General features: G+C 39.4%; 2 protein-coding genes across 5 annotated transcripts in view; both read right to left on the reverse strand.

Annotated features, from left to right (window-relative positions):
• The window catches only part of FBXO5 (F-box protein 5), a 15,106-nt gene extending 12,444 nt beyond the window's left edge, over nucleotides 1-2,662 (reverse strand). Inside the window, exon 1 of the mRNA XM_073337700.2 lies at nucleotides 2,575-2,662. The gene's annotated coding sequence lies outside the window, so the exon portion shown is untranslated. The remainder of the gene's footprint in view (nucleotides 1-2,574) is intronic.
• The window catches only part of MTRF1L (mitochondrial translation release factor 1 like), a 26,578-nt gene continuing 13,013 nt past the window's right edge, over nucleotides 2,628-16,192 (reverse strand). For all 4 annotated transcript variants that reach the window (XM_073337702.2, XM_073337706.2, XM_073337703.2 and 1 more), the window contains 5 exons: nucleotides 15,344-15,527; nucleotides 8,874-9,037; nucleotides 7,752-7,869; nucleotides 4,437-4,573; nucleotides 2,628-3,090 (listed from right to left, as the gene is read on the reverse strand). In XM_073337702.2, the coding sequence (XP_073193803.2) occupies nucleotides 2,875-3,090; nucleotides 4,437-4,573; nucleotides 7,752-7,869; nucleotides 8,874-9,037; nucleotides 15,344-15,527 (819 nt within the window). In that variant the 3' untranslated portion in view covers nucleotides 2,628-2,874. The remainder of the gene's footprint in view (nucleotides 3,091-4,436; nucleotides 4,574-7,751; nucleotides 7,870-8,873; nucleotides 9,038-15,343; nucleotides 15,528-16,192) is intronic.

Here is a 16,192-nt window from a genome sequence, read left to right on the forward strand (position 1 = left end):
GTGATCCTGTATTTTGGCCTTAGTACTAAGCTCCATTCTGTAGAGCAGTGATGCATGCTTAATTTCACCCATGAAAGTAGTTCCACTGAAGTCATGGGAGTACTTATACTCAAAGTTAGGTATATGGATCACTCTTTCCAAGAGTGGCGCCTTTACACTATAATTTTGGTATCATTTATGTGCAAAATCAGAAGCTATTATGTGTCTGTTAGTGCAACCCCCATTCCTTCACGTTCTTAAAATCAGCTCCAGTGGGAGCACAATACAGTCATCTCACATCTCAGTGGAGTTGTATCAACGCAGGAGTAGTGTCCTTGAAGCTCCAGAGTTGTTAGAGAAAACAGTCCCTCCATCAAAACTAACATGGAACAGAGAGGTGATTTTAAGAACTCAAGAACTTGAAGGGAAGGGGGGTTGCACTTACAGATACACAATATGACCTTACACTTCTGATTCTGCATATAAATATACCAAAATTGTGACGAGTAAGGCTCCATTCTTGCAAAAAGTGGTGCAGATACCTAACTTTGAGTGTAAGTACTCCCATCACTTCAAAGGAACTACTTTCATGGATAAAGTTAAGCTTGCGCATCACTGCTTTACAGAATAGAGCTTAGTACTAAGGCTAGCATACAGGATCATTTTAGGAAACAAAATAGCCTCTAGAAAGCCAAGCTTAAATAAGCACTTACTTGTATACAAAGGACTTGTATATTTCCTAGTTCAAACTAGAGAAGCGAGTAAATGTAAGATAATGGAATGTAGATATAAACTTTGTTTAGTTTTATAATTGCATTCCTTAATTGTTTACAACACATTACATTTTGTATGTACTTTATTGAAATTATGTTTATAAGCAAACTCCTGCAAAGTTTGTCGCACATACTAACTTATTTTTATTCTAATATGTTTTGGTGATTTTGTTAAATAGAAATCGGAAGTAAACATTTTTACCCATAGCAAAATTTTTCCTCATTATATGAATCACTTGTTGCCCTACAGATTTTATTATATATGCAATATATGATAGTATGGTCTGGTATAAAAATTGTGCTCATCACTGTGTCTGTGTGGACAGTCACAATTACTTTCAGTGTTTTGCATACCCAAATATAAATGTAATGTTTCTCATTTATCCTCTGTTTTAACCACACAAAAAAGATCACCAGCAGATCAGAGAGGCAGAATTTTCCTTTACATAAACCATGCTGATTTGTCCCTATTATCTGGTACTGAAATAAGATTTTCTGGTCTGTAATTTCCAGGATTACCTATACCACCTTTAGAAAGACAGATTCAAATATAAATTGCTACCCTCCAGTACAGTAGCTGGAGAGAATAGGTATTTTTGTTATTAGCTAAGATACTTTATATTTAATTAGCGTTTGCCCTACTCCTGCAAGAACTGCCATCTGTAATGACACTGGCAGGACAATTTGCACTGCCATCCCCAGGCTGGACCATTCTGAGTAAAGGACTTCAGATCTCCAGGGCTGCTAATGCAACTCTTACACAGCCATGATTAGTCAACACAACAATGTATACAGACAATAAAAACTCCACCTTTACAGATGAGCTTAGCATCTTGCTGAAGGTTACAGAAAATAGTCTAGTCACCACTAGTTTTCTAATAGCATATAACCTTGATATAACTGATAAAAAGAGGAAAGCAAGAAACAGAAGACCTGAAGTTCAGGCTTCAAGAGAGTACATACAAAATCCACAAAAGGAACTTGGGCATTGCAACGAGCCTAGCTTCAGATGCCTTGAAAATCACAGGAATCCACAAAGCCTACGTTAGATGCATAGGCTCCCTATACAATGCATGGGGAGAGAGAGAGCGCACCGTAAAAATGGGATACACAAAGATCAGCAAGTTAGGCATGCAGCTGCCTAAGCTAGCAGGTGGGAGATGCTGATGGGAAAGGTGTGTCCTAAATCCCGGTCATCTCAGGTGTCTGTTAAAGTTCGGTGCCTAAATCTGGTCTGCAGGGAGGGACCTATTTCTGCTTGTGATCCACAACCAGGAACCCCTCTCTTGGAGTCAGGTGACTTAGGTGCCTAAGTCATTTTCACAAGTAACAAACAGTTTAGGTGTCTGTCTCACTCCATACAAAATGGCTGTGGGGAAGAGGGGGGTCTCCCTTCTAATCTTTAGCTCAGTGCATGAGGTACTCAGCTGAGATATGGGAGATCCTAGTTTAAATTCCCCCCTTTGCCTGATAAGGGATTTGAATAGGGGTGTGTAACCTCTAAGGTGAGTACCTTAGCCACGGGACTATGGGATATTCTGATGTAGGTCTCTCTCAATCTCTCTTGTTGAATTCATTCTACTTTAATAAGATAATTAAATATTACTTGGGCCAGAGACAGAAACAGAGTCATTGTGTAGTCAGGTGGCTAGGTCACTCACCTGAGAGGTAAGAGTAGCCCACTCACAGCTGAGCACCCTAACTACTAGCCTAAATGTTATAAAAGGGAGGCTCCCTGCATCCTTGGCTTTATACTGTATGGAACAGATTTTTACGCTCAAATGAAGCCTAGAACTAGAAGCAACTCTGTTTTTCTGCATACCTTTTGAAAGTAGAGCAGCAATGTCCAGGTGAGAAAGTAAAAACTGCAATCACTTCAAACTCAATCATATTTACTTTAGATTTTCTACACTGTAGTCATCTCATACAAAAGTCAACAGTCTTCTACTCCAGCAAGTAGGAAAAAAAACTGTTTAGCAGTCATGAGGAGATAAATTAGTTCTTTTTGATGATCTGAAATGCAGTTTACACCTCCTGTGTGATGCTCCAGCAAACAGTCATGCAGCTAATTTGTGCCAGGGTAGCCATATCTGTCATTACAGGTCTTAGCAAAGAACAAAGTTCAGGTCAGATTTGTTTTTACATTTTCTGAAATAATTTCCATTAAAGTTTCATAATCAGCACATTCCATCAGGGATGTTATCATTTCATCTAACAGTTCTTCCCCTAACATAAAACTTTCAATATGATGCACAGTTCTGTTTATCCTGTGGTCAGTAACACGATTCTGTGGAAAGTTGTATGTTCTGATCTTCTCAGATCTTCCTTTGGTCCCAATCTATCACATAAGAAGAATCAGTTTATTATCATGGTATTCTTTTTAAGCATAGAATAATATACTGGTTAAGCATTTGAACATCAGTTTTTTACTTCCTACTAGAAATACACAATATTCATGACAGAGATTTAGTAATAGTACTAACCTTAGCCATAGCTGTAGTGAACAGGTCTGTAGAATAACAAGTTCCTAGAGTTCTTAGATCATATATATATATATGAAGAACTGTAGTGGTCTTTTAGTTATTACAAACCTATATGAAGTGCTAAAGTAGCTATCACTGGATAATAAATGTATATGTGAATTAAAAACTAGTATCGTCTCTAGTATTCTGGTTACTGTACTCAGCAGTTGTTTTGTTTCACTTGTCTCATTAGGTCTCTAGATCTTGTATAGCACTGTGTATGAAATATAGCTAGAATACAAAGTTTGACACTGAACCAGAATACATGTTTTGTGTATGTCATTTCACACTTAAAAGGTCAAATATTTAATAAATTATCAGGTTTAGAAATGTGTGCTCTATCCTACTGCAAAGCCATAAGTCTTTCCTTTCTAATGGTACATAGTTTCTAATTGCGATAGATTATCAGACATCAGCCCTTTAGCCTGTCACTGACCCAGGACTGAATATTGTCCATCATGTACCTGAGATATTTTTCAGACAGGTTAATTTAAAAAACAAAGTCAGCGGTTTGAAAGCTATTCAGAGACTTAATGTGGATAGTACTATGTCCTGATGGAACTAGATAAGTAGTCAAAAGTGCAGAATGCGTGATCATTACATGCATGTAGATAAGTTTTTTTCAATCCCTGTGAATGACAGCTAGCTCAATGTGTAAGATTACTAGCCAGGGTGAAAAATACCTGTGCCACCAAGCCCTACCCAAGCCTTATGCACTGCAATTTAATGGAATAAGACAGCGGTTCTCAAACAATGGGTTGGGACCCCATTTTAATGCGGTCACCAGGGCTGGCTTAGACTTGTTGTGGCCGGGGCCAAAGCCCGAGCTCCACCATCCGGGAATAAAGCCAAAGCCCAAAGGCTTCAGTCCTGGGTGGGGGGCTCAGGTTACAGGCGAGACGGTGGGGCTTGGGCTTTGGCCCTGCTACCCGGGGCAGCTGAGCTCAAGTTTCAGTCCACCCTCCTGGTGTCACTTAATTTTTGTTGTCAGAAGGGGGTCGCTGTGCAATGAAGTTTGAGAACCCCTGGAATAAGACATTTGTGCACTGCATTTAACTTTAATATATCGCAATTAAAATTAGATTAAAAAGAAAGTTAAAATGTAACTTGCTCTCAGCAGTCCCATACGCATAGAGCTATTCGTTTGCAAAGTAAATCCTACCTGAATCTTTCTGGCATTGTATCTCTTTCTTGTCTCTTCTTCTAGTTTGATGCTGTATAGTTTAGCACGAAGCATTTGCATAGCCTTCTCTTTATTTCTGATTTGAGATCTCTCTTGTTGACATTCAGACACTACACCTGATTACAGCAAAAATATAATCAGATTTAATGTTTAATAAGAATACGTACAAAAATATTGTTGTGATTCCATCTTCAATGGAGATTATTTTTATGTTAAAAGTAAAAACAAGCTACTACCTTCTTTACCACGTTAAGGGAGGCAAAAAAATAAAATCCAAAATCTGTAATAGTTAAGGATACGATTTAATCACGGAGGTCACGGATTCTGTGATTTTAACAGAGTTCCATGACTTCTTTGGCTTCAGATTCAGCCCCACTCCAGCTTAGGCTTCATTCCCGCTGTAACCATACACTGATTTTTTCCTTTTTGTACCAAGACAGTCCTGTGAATTTTGCTTAATTTTACCATACAAAATTGTATCCATAGTAAAAGTTTAGCCTGAAATTCTGGGTTGAATTGCACAGGTCCTTTACCACATACACAAGATGTTTACATTTATAATTGAATATGATACGCTACAGGGAGTCTGTGGAAGAAGAGATGAGTGATGTGATCTGATTCACAGGTGTGGAAGATAATCTTAGCATCTATGACAGGTTTCAGAGGAACAGCCGTGTTAGTCTGTATTCGCAAAAAGAAAAGGAGTACTTGTGGCACCTTAGAGACTACTCTAAGGTGCCACAAGTACTCCTTTTCTTCTTAGCATCTATGTTTTGCAAGATCTTGATTAAAGAAATTTAGGAATTAGGGAAGCCAGAGAAGAAGAGGCTGCAGTAATCAATGTGGGAGAATCAGGGTGTGGACAATTATTATTATAGCACCACACAAACATGCGCTAAACTCTTCCGCTATAAAAAAAATATGGTCACCACCCCAAAGAGCAAGAAGTGTGAGTAATGAATACCGGGAAGATAAATAAACTGATGGGAATACAGGGGTTACAAAGCAATTTCATATAAATTTCTAGGATTTGTTTATATATCTTGCTGGCTCTATAAGGTTGTGTTTTTAATACTGATTGTTTATATAGTTTAAAAACTTGTTTTCCCTCTGTAACCATAAGGGAGTGTGAATGGAGCGGATACAACAGGAATAATGGAAGTGGAAGAACAGGAACATAAAAGGGGGGGGTGTGATGGAGACAGGCACAAGAGGAAAGAAGAAACAAAATGGTATAGGAAAAGGTCAAGAGATGAAGCATGGCATAGTAGGCAGATCAGAGAACAGTTCATAAGCTCATATAGCAACAAATGTAATTGGTTGCTGAAGTCCAACATCTTGGAGTGTCTGTCTATCATTAAGAAAACTGTGATTATAAAGATGGGCTGCTGCTGCCCTGGTTCCCAAGGGAGCTGGGATATTTAGTGCTCTGCGGGGACTTGGCTTCCTATGTGGGCATTCCATGGTTCAGTGGAAGATGAAGGGAGGCTCAAGAAGATCTAAAATGCCCACTGCTAGATGGGACAAGTATTTTAGTAATCAGAACCGAGTAATAGTGCTCATCTTTGTAAAATAAGTGGTAACATTCTGGATATGTTGGGAGAAGGAGGCATAAGAGATGACTCTGATGTTGCAAAACTAATGGCAATGGGAGAATAGAGCGAGCTCAAATAAAAGGGGAAGCCAACATAATGAGAGAAGAATGGAGCCTTTGAAAGAGATATCTGAGAGGTCTGAGGAGAATCTGGACCTTTCACGGCTATAAGAACCAAGGGAAAACAAGGTGTTGAACACTGGAGTGATCAGCAATACTGAGGCTGCAGAAAGAGATAACAGAGATTCTGGAATTTGGCTCTGATGATATGTCGGAAATGTTGATGACAGCAGTTTTGGTGGAGGTGAAGAGTGGAAGCTAAATAAGAAGGGGTCCAAAAGGAAGCTGGATGAGGGGAAGTCAAGGCAGCTGTTGTAGATGGCACACTGAAAGAGCTCAGAAGTGAGTAGAAAGAAGATTGTATGGCATTTGGAAGTGGATGGCATTTAAGGGGGTTTTTTTGGTTTTTTTTTTTTTTTAATTTTTGAGGATGAAGAAACGAGAGTATGCTTGTATGCTGTGAGGAAGGAGCCAGAAGACAGATGAAAGTCAAAGGCTGAGAATGGGATCAAGGAGACAGGTGGAGGAGTTGCAGTTACCTGCATTAAGGTAGCATCAATACACTTCAATTAGGAGCGGGGCCCCACAGCAGTAAGAACCATGTTAAATTGAGAAAGACACTGCCTGCTTCAAAGAGCTAACATTGTAATGCTAAGTAGAAAAGGAGATACCCTGTTCTCCAGATGCTGTGGAGGAAAGGGGAGAACCACCAAACACAATTGTTCAGTGGGTCTCAAGCTGGCTCCTGAAGATCTGTCTGCTACTGCCTCTCGTCCTTTTTTCAGCTGCTAAATTGCATTAAAAAACTAAAAATATAAATTTTCCATCTATGCAACTGCTGTAGTTGTCTCAAGGATGTTATTGTGAATAAAAAGGGAGATGGTTTAATGAACTGGATTGTAAAAGGAGGTGGTCTGCAAAACTGTGAATGGGGGAAGAAGTGGTTGACAAGACATTTTATATTAATGAGCTATGAAAACATTTGAGAATGGAACTTTGTCTTCAAGGTTTCAGAATAATCTAGAGTTGTATCAAAAGCAACAGAAATTGATTTGTGTGATAAAATTATCATTGCTAACTAAGAAGAGGCAAAATTCCAAGTACAGAGTACTTCCACACTCAAGCAAATCATTGTCCTAATAGTCTGACCTGCTTTTAAGCACTACTTCTCTTTATATGTGAAATTTAACAAACATGGAAAGTGATAAATTGTAATCAAGAGGATTATAGGCTACCCCCTGAAAACAGACATTTATCCCAGTGCACCTCAATCTTCAGTTCCAACACTAATAATTTAGTACTGGACCCATGAAGCAGAAGCCACCAGGTTTGCCAAGACGGATAGTGGTTTTGTGATGTGGAGAACTGTCCACTGAGATCTAAATTTGGATGTAATTTTATAAAGTTTGTAGAAATGAATAGTTATTTCACTAACCCTTTCCAAAACCCTCATCCCATAAGGATTTTACAATATTAAATTACATGAATTTTTGTCTCCCAGTACTGAAAATTGTTCTTACAAAGCGATTGAAGAAGAAGTAGAATTATTTAGCTTTTTGACCTTTCAACCTGATAAGATATCTGCATTTTAGTTATGCCAATAGTTTCACATTGTAGATCCTTTATTAAGATTTAGGTACCTGTTGGAATATGAACTATCCGTACAGCGCTGTCAGTTGTATTTACATGCTGGCCCCCAGCTCCACTGGCTCGCTTAGTTTCAATTTGTAAATCTTTGGGATTAATTATCAGATTGATCTGTGATAGGGAAGATAGAACAAAAAACAAAACAAAACAAAACAAAAACTCACATACATCTTTGTTTCTCCTTTCTATACAAATGAGTTAGTTATTTTTAATACAAACATTTGGATATTTTTTTAAACAGTATATTTCAGTAGGAGATCAAAACCATTTCAAGTTGATGAGGAGTGCAATGAAACAACTTAACAGTTACAGAAAGCACAATACAGTCCTGTTGATCAGACTGCAGTGCAAGCTCCTCTGAGGCAAAGATCAATACAAAGCTTTAATTCTCAGCTAGTTCAAGGGTATTAGCTCAGCAAATCCCTGAGGAGAACAAAATTCTCAGCAAATCTTTTTAGGGGGAGAAAAATATGGAATTTATAGATAATGCATATGTAAACAAAATCTCTAAATTCCAGAGATTTTTGGTCCCAGTTCTTTTGTCACTGTGTCGGGGATACAAGTCCCCCTTTGACATGCCTCTGGTGAAGTCCAGCTAGGAAGAGCCAATATTTGGATGAGGGATTCCTGAGACATTTTCCCCCCACACATAAAAACCTCCTGTGACCAATTTGTATTCCCACTTTCCATACACTAAAGCATTCCTCTGAAATTGTAATAGACTTTGGTTCTAAAACGTTGTTTTTGAATGGAACATTTTTCAAGCTTAGGAAACACTCTGTGTAAATAAAATATAGAAGCTAAAGAGATCTTACTCCATACAAAGTAATTCTCTACAAGCTATGTGAGAGAAAATCCTATTGAACTCACAACAGTTTGTTGGTGGGAAAATGTTGTGAGGCAGGAATGTGAAGAAATCCACAAACACACACACTTAAGTGTGCCCGTGCTCTCTAGCCTCTCCAGACATAAATATGATCATTAGATGCAACATGACTTGGGGTTTTTCAGGGAGCGGTCAAAAGATTGAAAAAGGAAAGATTTTACATGTCTTCAAAACGGCAGGTAATGGGGGTTGTTCATGGGACGATTAGTTATATTTAAATACATCTTACCTCCATGGGTTGGGGTAATATTGCGATAGTCATTGTACTGGTGTGAACACGGCCTTGCTTTTCTGTCTTTGGCACTCGCTGAACACGATGCACTCCTCCTTCAAACTTCATGTGCTTGTAAGCTTCAAGACCTGCTATACTGGCAGCTGCATGTCTCAGGCCACCTTAAAGACAAAGAGAAAACAGTCTTACTATAACTATCCTATTACAATTTGAAACATTTTATTTAGATGATACTGACACTTGTTGTTGGGAAAAAGTTAGGAATAATTTATCGAGTAACTTATGTGTAGTCTGAATCAGGCTTTACTTAATTATCAAGTACCACCTCACCAGCCAACCTGTGTTCCATTCCTCAACATTCTGCAGCACTCTTGCTTTCTATATGTTTTCTCATGTAGCTTTTGGTGTTGGGGAAAATCAAGATTGCTGATTACACAATGAAGAGGCAGGCAGTGTCCCTTCTTGGCTAAGTGTTCCACTAGGAAATTTCCATAGGAATTATCTTCTATTTTTTTTTTTTTTAAACAAGCAGTTAACAAGGAAAAATGTTTTAACTAATATCTTTAGTCAGGTTTAATACCCAATGATGCAAAAAACCTCCAAGAACAGAAATTCCCTGCAGGTTGTTTGTTAAAGGGAGACGTGTCAAATTCATTCTGTGGAGGAGGCCAAATGCCATTTTAAATTATGCCTATGGGCCATGATATATATTTACACCTACGTAGCTCCCTCCATTCATGGAACTCCCACTGATGTCAATGAGAAGTTTACACAAAGATCATGAGCAGAATATGGTCTCTGTACAGTAACAAACTTACTTATTATTTGTTAGTATCTTGCCATATTCAGCATCACTCAATGGAAAAATTTGCTCAACTTTAGGACCACGACTATTTTTGTTCTTTGTGTCTCTTTCCCACCCACCTTTAGTCCCTTTCCCCTCTTCCCTGTTTTTGTATTTCTCTTCCTTTCTTCTTTCTCTGCATTCCCTTTCCTGCTGAGAGGGAGGAAAAATCCTCAATTCCAAACCACCCCTTTCCAGTCACTAAAATTATCAGCAATGAAACAGTTAATGCTGACAAAAAGTGTCACACCTTGAATTTGGAGTTAAACCCAAAGAGATTAATAGGAATGGGAAGGTTCAGATCACTAAAAGCCACTCCTGCAACAGTATACGTTAGAAGAAAGGGAGTACTTGTGGCACCTTAGAGACTAACCAATTTATTTGAGCATAAGCTTTCGTGAGCTACAGCTCACTTCATTGGATGCATTCAGTAGAAAATACAGTGGGGAGATTTATATACATAGAGAACATGAAACAATGGGTGTTACCATACACACTGTAAGGAGAGTGATCACTTAAGGTGAGCTATTACCAGCAAGCGGGGGGGGGGGGAGGGAGTGGAGGGAACCTTTTATAGTTATAATCAAGGTGGGTCATTTCCAGCAGTTGACAAGAACATCTGAGGAACAGCTTGGGGGGGGGGGGGGGAATAAACATGGGGAAATAGTTTTACTTTGTGTAATGACCCATCCACTCCCAGTCTCTATTCAAGCCTAAGTTAAACTGTATCCAGTTTGCAAATTAATTCCAATTCAGCAGTCTCTTGTTGGAGTCTGTTTTTGAAGTTTTTTTGGTGAAGAATTGCCACTCTTAGGTCTGTAATCAAGTGACCAAAGAGACTGAAGTGTTCTCCGACTGGTTTTTGAACGTTATAATTCTTGACGTCTGATTTGTGTCCATTTAATCTTTTACGTAGAGACTGTCCAGTTTGGCCAATGTCCATGGCAGAGGGGCATTGCTGGCACATGATGGCAAAAATCACATTGGTAGATGTGCAGGTGAACGAGCCTCTGATAGTGTGGCTGATGTGATTAGGCCCTATGATGGTGTCCCCTGAATAGATATGTGGACACAGTTGGCATCGGGCTTTGTTGCAAGGATAGGTTCCCTGGGTTAGTGGTTCTGGTGTGTGGTTGCTGGCGAGTATTTGCTTCAGGTTGGGGGGCTGTCTGTAAGCAAGGACTGGCCTGTCTCCCAAGATCTGTGAGAGTGATGGGTCATCCTTCAGGATAGGTTGTAGATCCTTTATGATGTGTTGGAGAGGTTTTAGTTGGGGGCTGAAGGTGATAGGTAGTGGCATTCTGTTATTTTCTTTGCTGGGCCTGTCCTGTAGTAGGTGACTTCTGGGTACTCTTCTGGCTCTGTCAATCTGTTTCTTCACTTCAGCAGCTGGGTACTGTAGTTGTAAGAACGCTTGATAGAGATCTTGTAGGTGTTTGTCTCTGTCTGAGGGGTTGGAGCAAATGCGGTTGTATCGTAGAACTTGGCTGTAGACAATGGGTCGTGTGGTGTGGTCTGGATGAAAGCTGGAGGCATGTAGGTAGGAACAGCAGTCAGTAGGTTTCCAGTATAGGGTGGTGTTTATGTGACCATCGCTTATTAGCACCATAGTGTCCAGGAAGTGGATCTCTTGTGTGGACTGGTGCAGGCTGAGGTTGATGGTGGGATGGAAATGGTTGAAATCATGGTGGAATTCCTCAAGGGCTTCTTTTACATGGGTCCAGATGATAAAGATGTCATCAATGTAGCGAAGTAGAGTAGGGGTATTATGGGACAAGAGCTGAGGAAGCGTTGTTCTGAGTCAGCCAAAGAAATGTTGGCATACTGTGGGGCCATGCAGGTACCCATAGCAGTGCCACTGATTTGAAGGTATACATTGTCCCCAAATGTGAAATAGTTATGGGTGAGGACAAAGTCACAAAGTTCAGCCACCAGGTTTGCTGTGACATTATTGGGGATACCGTTCCTGATGGCTTGTAGTCCATCTTCGTGTGGAATGTTGATGTAGGGGGCTTCTACGTCTATAGTGGCCAGGATGGTGTTTTCAGGAAGATCACCTATGGATTGTAGTTTCCTCAGGAAGTCAGTGGCGTCTCCAAGATAGCTGGGAGTACTGGTAGCATAGGGCCTGAGGAGGGAGTCTACATAGCCAGACAATCCTGTTGTCAGGGTGCCAATGCCTGAGATGATGGGGCGTCCAAGATTTCCAGGTTTATGGATCTTGGGTAGCAGATAGAATACCCCAGGTTGGGGTTCCAGGGGTGTGTCTGTGTGGATTTGTTCTTGTGCTTTTTCAGGGAGTTTCTTGAGCAACTGGTGTAGTTTCTTTTGGTAACCCTCAGTGGGATCAGAGGGTAATGGCTTGTATAAATTGGTGTTGGAGAGCTTCCTAGCAGCCTCTTGTTCATATTCTGACCTATTCATGATGATGACAGCACCTCCTCTGTCAGATTATGATGTCAGAGTTGTTTCTGAGGCTGTGGATGGCATTGTGTTCTGCACGGCTGAGGTTATGGGGCAAGTGATGCTGCTTTTCCACAATTTCAGCCCATGCACATCCAAGGAGAGACTGCTGAATTGGAATTAATTTGCAAACTGGATACAATTAACTTAGGCTTGAATAGAGACTGGGTGTGGATGGGTCATTACACAAAGTAAACAATTTCCCCATGCTTATTCCCTCCTCCCCCCCCCCCCCCCCCAACTGTTCCTCAGATGTTCTTGTCAACTGCTGGAAATGGCCCACCTTGATTATCACTACAAAAGGTTCCCCCCTCCTCCCCCCACTCTCCTGCTGGTAATAGCTCACCTTAAGTGATCACTCTCCTTACAGTGTGTATGGTAACACCCATTGTTTCATGTTCTCTATGTATATAAATCTCCCCACTGTATTTTCTACTGTATTTTCTACTGAATGCATCCAATGAAGTGAGCTGTAGCTCACGAAAGCTTATGCTCAAATAAATTTGTTAGTCTCCAAGGTGCCACAAGTACTCCTTTTCTTTTTGCGAATACAGACTAACAGGGCTGCTACTCTGAAACCTGTCAGTATACGTTAGGTTGTCTCTTCAAGGGCTAGATAGAAGCTTTCTAAAATGAAAGCCAAAACAGTGTAGAAATCTGACTATGCAATCTAGGCCACCAAAAATACATCTAGCAGGCCGGATCCACACTGTGGGACTGGTGTTTGACAACTGTAATTAAAGGTTTTGCAAATATTGCTGTTCTCTGCAGACTCTTAATATTCTATTAACATTTTCTCACAAAAAAAGAAATAAGTTTTGATTCCATTAAGTCAGTCTGTAGGGATCCCAATTTTTTTTTTAAACGTCTGTATGCCAACCTTATCATTTCCCTCCCTGCTCCCTTACAAAGCCATTTGACCTATCCTGGTGATTTTTTAAAAATGTTGCCCATACTTGCCAATAAAATAGGGTTTTATATGAATTTGTAAGTGTATCACTTTGTTACCTCAATGCATAATTAAACAAACTTTATAGCTTAAGTGACTTGTCAGCATGTATCAGTTTATTATGTTAATGCTATACATTAAATCCACCACTTAACACTAATAAATACAGCTATCCAAGATACAATTTGGATATGTCTGTTAAATAAGAATGGCTGCCAAAGAAATCTGAAAGTTTAACATATGCTCTCCATGCTAACAATTCTTGTGAAATCTTTCAATTGTATAAATATGGCCATCATCAGACTGAGCTAAAGATTTATTGCTGTATATTCAGGGATTCTTGCTCAATTACACAGAATTTAGGCTTACTATAATATTAATGCTTAAGCACGTTTATTCTAATTAAAAAGCTAAATAAAGTATCTCTTCTGCATAGCTAGCTGAAGAGGAAGCTGGCTGATGATCACAGTAAAAATACTTTGAAAGGGCACAGTGCTATGGTTTTAGTGATTATTAAGTCAGTTTCTAGTGGATTCTAGTGATTCAGCTTTTCCCCTACATTTCCCATGCCTTGTCCCAAAAGTTTTTATGTTTCCAAAATAGATGTACGAGCTATACAGGTCAAACATCTTATTTGTTTACCATTTGGTGAACCTACATTTATGTCTTTTGTGAAATGTTTTAGGGAGTTAATCTGCTTTAGTAAACCATTCGTATTTAATCAGAAGCTACCACAGCAAGTGGAAATAAAAGAAACAAAAACAAGAATGGACATTAATTAACTTGATTAAGAAACAAAGTACTACCACCACACCTAAGGCACACCCACAGGAATGCCTGATACCATCTGTACTGTGACTTGGCAAGCTAATTTACTGGCAAACTGGGTATGCTTGACCATAACAATCAGTTTACTTGTGATACAGTTAGTCTACCTGATGGATGTCCTTGAACTATAAATCTTGGCATGTTTAAGAATTAGCACATGGGGAATTGATTAATCCAGTTAACAATAACATCTCTAGAAGGAAATTCTGAAGTAATAGAAAATTTGAGCTCATCATGGTCATTAGCAACTAGCAGTCCAAATTGATCAGCTGATGAGAAAAGAACTGAAGAAGACTGTAGCATAGACCAGTTTTACATATTTTAATGTTTCTGCTTTTAAAAAAAATCCTGTTACACAATTTAAACTTTACTAGATGGAATAAAAGATACAAATGAATAAATCCTATCTTCATTAAGATGGAGTCACAAGGATCATTTTATGATAGTCAGAAAGTGACCACCAGTCTAGCTTACCAAGAGGATGGGTTTCACAAAGGAACCAGATCTATATTTTCAGAAGTACAAATGCATGCAACAACCAAATACATGTGTACTTGTAAGTTTGCCCATTAAGATATGTCCCTATAATTCCCAAAGGGTAATATTCATTTCAGTGAAGAGTGCCAGGTCAAGGTCTTTCACACTATTTAAGCCTTTATCATAAGAGTTATATGGTTATATGGAGATCATCAGGTTTATGGAATGGTTCAACCTTTAAACTTACTGTCCAGGTGAATTTACAATTGAGCACGTGTGTGATATTGAGAAATATCACATTTTTGGTGCAGACTAGTGAGGTTTTATTGAACATTTTTACTGAAACAAAAAACTTAAAATGGATGAGAAAATATTTGGCAGAAGACAACATTTCAGATAAATTCAAGATATTTCAGCTTAGTCATTGAACATAATTTTAATTAAATAGTGCCCCTCTCTGTGTCAAAGCACCCAGAGCAATGAACAAACATTCAGAATACAACAGAATGAAGGTATTATAAGAACAAGAATATTAAACAGCTATATAAAACAACTGTGTCCAAATCAATAAAAAATATACTTGAGAATACATAAATGTACCACTATGCAGATATATTCACCCCAAACATGTAACATCAATTAATATTTATTTTTCTCAAGCTACGCCAACTACATTGTGTGAAGCTATAGATCTTCATTCTTTGTGAAACAGTAGAAATGCCATTTCATACTCACAGTAAAAATTGAGTAAAATCTTGTTTATATATTAAAACAGCTTCACTGATTCTGTTTACTTAAATTTAGAAGTGAAGTTGTAGGTAGGCAAGCAACAAAACCCTCATATAAGTAAATTTCTTTTAACTATACAACTTTTCTAGTCTAGTTATTAGAGCATTAATTACAAACCTATTTCACTCGGAAAATATTCCAGTATTTCAAATCTCCAGTTTTTATATGCAGCATATTGTTGATACATATCAAATATCTCTGCAGTGAACAGCATGGCTTCCTGTCCACCAACGCCAGCAGTTACTTCCATGACCAAATCACTCTTGTCTGTTTCTTCTGAAGGAATCAAATGCAATACTATCTGTAAATACAAAAAGTAACACACCTTTTTACCTGTTTAAGGGCTTGTCTATACTGCGCAAAAACTTGCCAGTCAAGGAGCTTTTTGCGCTCAAACTGCAGACATGTACAAACTGCCAAGCCACTTTGTGCGCAGAAACTCCTCAGTTGCAGCGCTGCAAAAAACCACCAGGAGAGTCATAAGGCTATTTGCACAGAGGCTCCAGCGCTCTATTGCCAGTGTGAACGCTTGATTGCTTTCTGCCCTGTAATTGGCCTCCAGAGCTGTCCCATAATGCCTCAAGTGACCACTCTGCTTATTGTTTTGAACTCGGCTGCCCTGGAGCCACGCGCCCCTCCCCTTTCAAAGCACTGTTTCTGACAGCCCTTGAGTGCTGTGCTGATCTGCTCTGGGACACAAAGCAAACCATTAATGTGGAATGCTCCTGCTGTTGAACACAGAGGGGGTGTGTGTGTGAGCCCAGGGAGGAAGGCAAGGGCTGCTGTTGGGGTTTCCCTCTCCGACTGCCTCAGGACTGGTTGCTTCCTGCTGCTGTCTGAACTTACAAGACAGCATGCTGATACATTCTCTGTCCCCCAAAACACAGTCTCTCCCCCACCACCCCATACACCCACACATACTCACTCTCCTCTGCTACCCCCTCACTTCAGCTGAAAAGCAGCTGG

Source organism: Lepidochelys kempii, chromosome 3 (genome assembly GCF_965140285.1).
Source record: "Lepidochelys kempii isolate rLepKem1 chromosome 3, rLepKem1.hap1, whole genome shotgun sequence".
In the NCBI taxonomy this organism is placed as follows: Eukaryota; Metazoa; Chordata; order Testudines; family Cheloniidae; genus Lepidochelys; species Lepidochelys kempii.